Consider the following 3,703-nt stretch of genomic DNA (forward strand, 5'->3'; position numbering starts at 1 on the left):
ATAAAAAAGTATAAATACAAAGACATATTTGTATAGTTAATAAAAATTGGGAATTAACAATACGTCCAAAAGATATATTTTTATGAATAAAAAATATTTTCCTCTACAATACGTCTTTGATAGATTGATAATACACGTCTTGGCAGGATTGATAATATGCTCCCGTCAAATTATACTTCTCTTAGCGAATTGTTTATGTCAAAAACGCTTCCAGAAATTTGTTAAACACCAAATTGTTCAATATTTAAGTGATTCACTAACAATAAAATAACATGTAAAAAATTAACCTTAAATAAGACAAAAAAGTATATAAAAAATATCATATAATCATTATAATGAGAATTTAATAACATCAACTAAAATAAAAATGAAAAAAAAAATCAGTTTCTTAAAATTAATTTATTTTTTTCTTAATTAAAATCCCTCCCTCCTTAAGTTTTAATTTTTTCTGAATAATTTAGTCTTTTTTTATTAAAAAAATTAAAAGAATATGCCAAACTAACTATATCATCTATTATATATTACTAATTTTACAATTAAAATATATTACATGTTACTCTCTCATTATAATTGAAATAAAAATATTTTTTTCAAAGATTAAGGAATTCTCCTCTCCTCCTTCTCTTTTTTTCTATCTCTCTCATTTCTTCACCTACTCTATATATATCATTATCAATGATTAATTACAAATTTGACCATCAAAATATATACATGACATTCTCTAATTTTTAAATTAAATTAAAATTAAAATATTAAAATTAAAATTAAAATATAACTATATTATATATTATATATTACTAACTAATTTAATAAAACTTGGAAACCGATTATTGAGAAGATGGAAAAAAAAACTATCAAAATGGAAGTTAGGGTTACTGTCAAGAACGGGTAGGTTGACAATTATTATCGGTATTAAATAATTTACCGATCTACTATCTGAGTTTATTCAAACTACCTAAGGTAATGGCTAAGAAGATCATCTCTCTGCAATCAAAATTTTGTTAGGGTACAAAAGAAGGACGAACAAAGTTACCAACTGTAGCATGAGACACTACACAAAAGCCAAACGAGCATGGAGGACTTGGAGTGAGAGATATCACTATTAAAAATGCTGCTTTACTGTTTAAATGGTGGTGGAGATACTCAACAGAGGATAAACCAATGTGAAAGAAAATCGTATCTTCGTGTAATGTGGTACCTTTAGATGAACCGGTCGATGAGCATAATGTACCTAAGTCTAACGGACCATGGAAGGATATCATAAATAATGGAGTTAGAAGTAATCAACTGTGTAAAGAATTAAGCTCAACGGGTTTTAGAATGTGTGTTGGAAATGGTGAAAAATCAAAATTATGGGATGATAAGTGGTTGAGTGATTTGAGGCTCGGAAAAAAATTTTCAAGGCTTTATTTGATTTCTGCCCAACAAGCAGAAACTATTGCTAACTGTGATTTTTTGGACGGCTTTAGATGGATCTGAACCTGAGATGGAGACACTTTTTTTAGTGGAAGTGTAAACACTGTGAGGAATTACTAGTATTATTATAAAAAAAATTTTTAAATGCAAGTACAGAAGATAAGCTCATTTGGAGTTGCTCGGAGGATGGAAGTTTTTCAGTAAAGTCATTCATCACTTCAGGAGAGTCAAAAGCGTTGGACTTTCCTGAAACACGTCATACTTTTGATAATATTTGGCAGAAAATAATACTTCCGAGGATGGAGATGATGGGTTGGTTTCTGATTTTAAGCAAGCTCAACACAATGAAAAGGCTGACCCAGATTAATGTGGTGGGTACAAATGAGGTAACTTGTGCTTAATGTAGTTTAGATGATGAGGATATAGATCACCTTTTCATCCATTGTAACTATGTTATTCGTTTGTGGTATAAAGTTATGGTTGTGGGGGGAATTACATGGGTTAAGGCAAAGGGAGTGAGGAGTTTCTTTGAATCTTGGTGTGAACAAGAGGTGGTAAGAGTGGGAAGGAGAAAGTGGATAAATTGTTGGTTTGCAATAGTATAGGTGATATGGAGGATTAGAAACCAATTTATTTTTGAAAGAAAGGATATATCGTGGGAGAATGCATGGGAGTTTATTATGTACCAGCTAAAAGAATGAAAAATTCTTAACAAAAAAAAAAAAAGGAAAGAAGAGCAGTCAACTACTGTTCAAGGAGCAACAAGTAGTCTAGGATCGAATGTAAACATTGAATATTAATTTTGTTGGTGGATTTGTGTTGAATATGTTGCTTCAAAGCAATGTATAGTAGGTGGCTATCTTGTGAATGCTGAGAATAATATTGTTGTGGTTTTATGTGAGTTTTTGAATGTAGATTTTAGAGATAATGCTTTGGCGGAATGCATTGAAACTTCCGTTCAATTTTTGCTGGAGGAGTATAGTGCAATTCTAGAGCGGGTGGTCTTCAAAACAATGAAGTAATCTTGGTGAGATAGGTCAAAAGAAAAGAAGATAAATATTAGAGGCTGAATTTTGAAAGAAATAAATTGAAAATTTTTCTGTAAAGTTTCAATAATATTAAGGTTCAATATGCTTTACACAAGGAGTTCAAATTCATAAACAATTAGAAAAAAAATGTCAATAATCAGAATGAGAATAGAAAAGTCTTGTAGTGCTAATGAAAAGTTCTGTGATCACTAAAATTATTTTCGTGTGCAACTATGACATTGATCATAGAAATGTGGTCTTTTATACAATACTGGAGACGGAATATTGCAATAAAAGGTGAAGACAACATAGCAAGAGTTATTGCTGCTCTAGTATTTAGTTGGAGAACTTACTTTTTGATTTGGTGTTAGTCCTTGAATTAGGTGTGATGTTTTTGTATTTCGGACATTTTAATATTAGTAGTGTTGTCCTATTCTTGATCATTATTCTTAATGACAATGTCGAAGAAAATATGACTGAAATGTAGGATTTGTTTTGTGTCTTTTCTCCCTTTTTTGAGTCGAGTTTGTAACACAACAATCGAAAAAAAATTAATTTAATAATTAAAATGTATCATGAAACTTTCTTATTAAAGTTGAGAAGACTCTCCAAAATTAATAAACTCCCTTTCTACATTTTTTTATCTATCTCTCTCTCATTTTTTAGTTTTTTTAGTCAATAGAGACTTTTGTCTCTTACGATTTTTTAGTAAAAGTAGTTTAATACTATAAATTTTTTATGTCATAATCTATAATGTCAAAACCAACGTAATTTTAAAAAATTTATATTTCTATAATATTAGTACAAATAAAAAATACTAATAAATTAATATTATCTTACTAAAATGTTGAAAATAATGATTTTTTTTCGTTGAATATGTGGCATTAAGACAAGATAATAATAAATAAAACAAACAAAAAGACACCGTTCATATCCCCTGCGATCGCGTTCTTTCTTCACCGTTCTCGATCCATTTCCATTTTCTACTAAAAAAGAAAAATTCATTTCATTTCATTTCAATCCATTTTTCTTGTTCCGTCTCCGACAAATGTTTCCCGGCGCCGGCGTTTCCAAGAAGAGGCAGCGCACCACCACCACCGCCGCCGCCGCTAGTCGCCATTCCTCCACCATAGCTAACTCTTCATACTCCGATAAAACCCTAACCGAAGTCTCTCAAGACCGCCTCCACCGTTCCCCGAGCACCACAAACGCCGCCGGGGACGCAGCCGCAGCTGAAATCTTCTTCAACGACTCGTCCA

The 3,703-nt window shown here is 31.0% G+C and overlaps 1 protein-coding gene across 1 annotated transcript in view; it reads left to right on the forward strand.

Moving 5' to 3' along the window:
* LOC107628893 (BTB/POZ domain-containing protein At3g05675) overlaps nt 3,359–3,703 on the forward strand; it is a gene marked incomplete in the record, with an annotated part of 3,293 nt that continues 2,948 nt past the window's right edge. Inside the window, 1 exon segment of the mRNA XM_016331523.2 lies at nt 3,359–3,703. Within this exon segment, the coding sequence (XP_016187009.1) occupies nt 3,493–3,703 (211 nt within the window).

This window comes from Arachis ipaensis, chromosome B03 (genome assembly GCF_000816755.2).
Source record: "Arachis ipaensis cultivar K30076 chromosome B03, Araip1.1, whole genome shotgun sequence".
Classification (NCBI taxonomy): domain Eukaryota; kingdom Viridiplantae; phylum Streptophyta; class Magnoliopsida; order Fabales; family Fabaceae; genus Arachis; species Arachis ipaensis.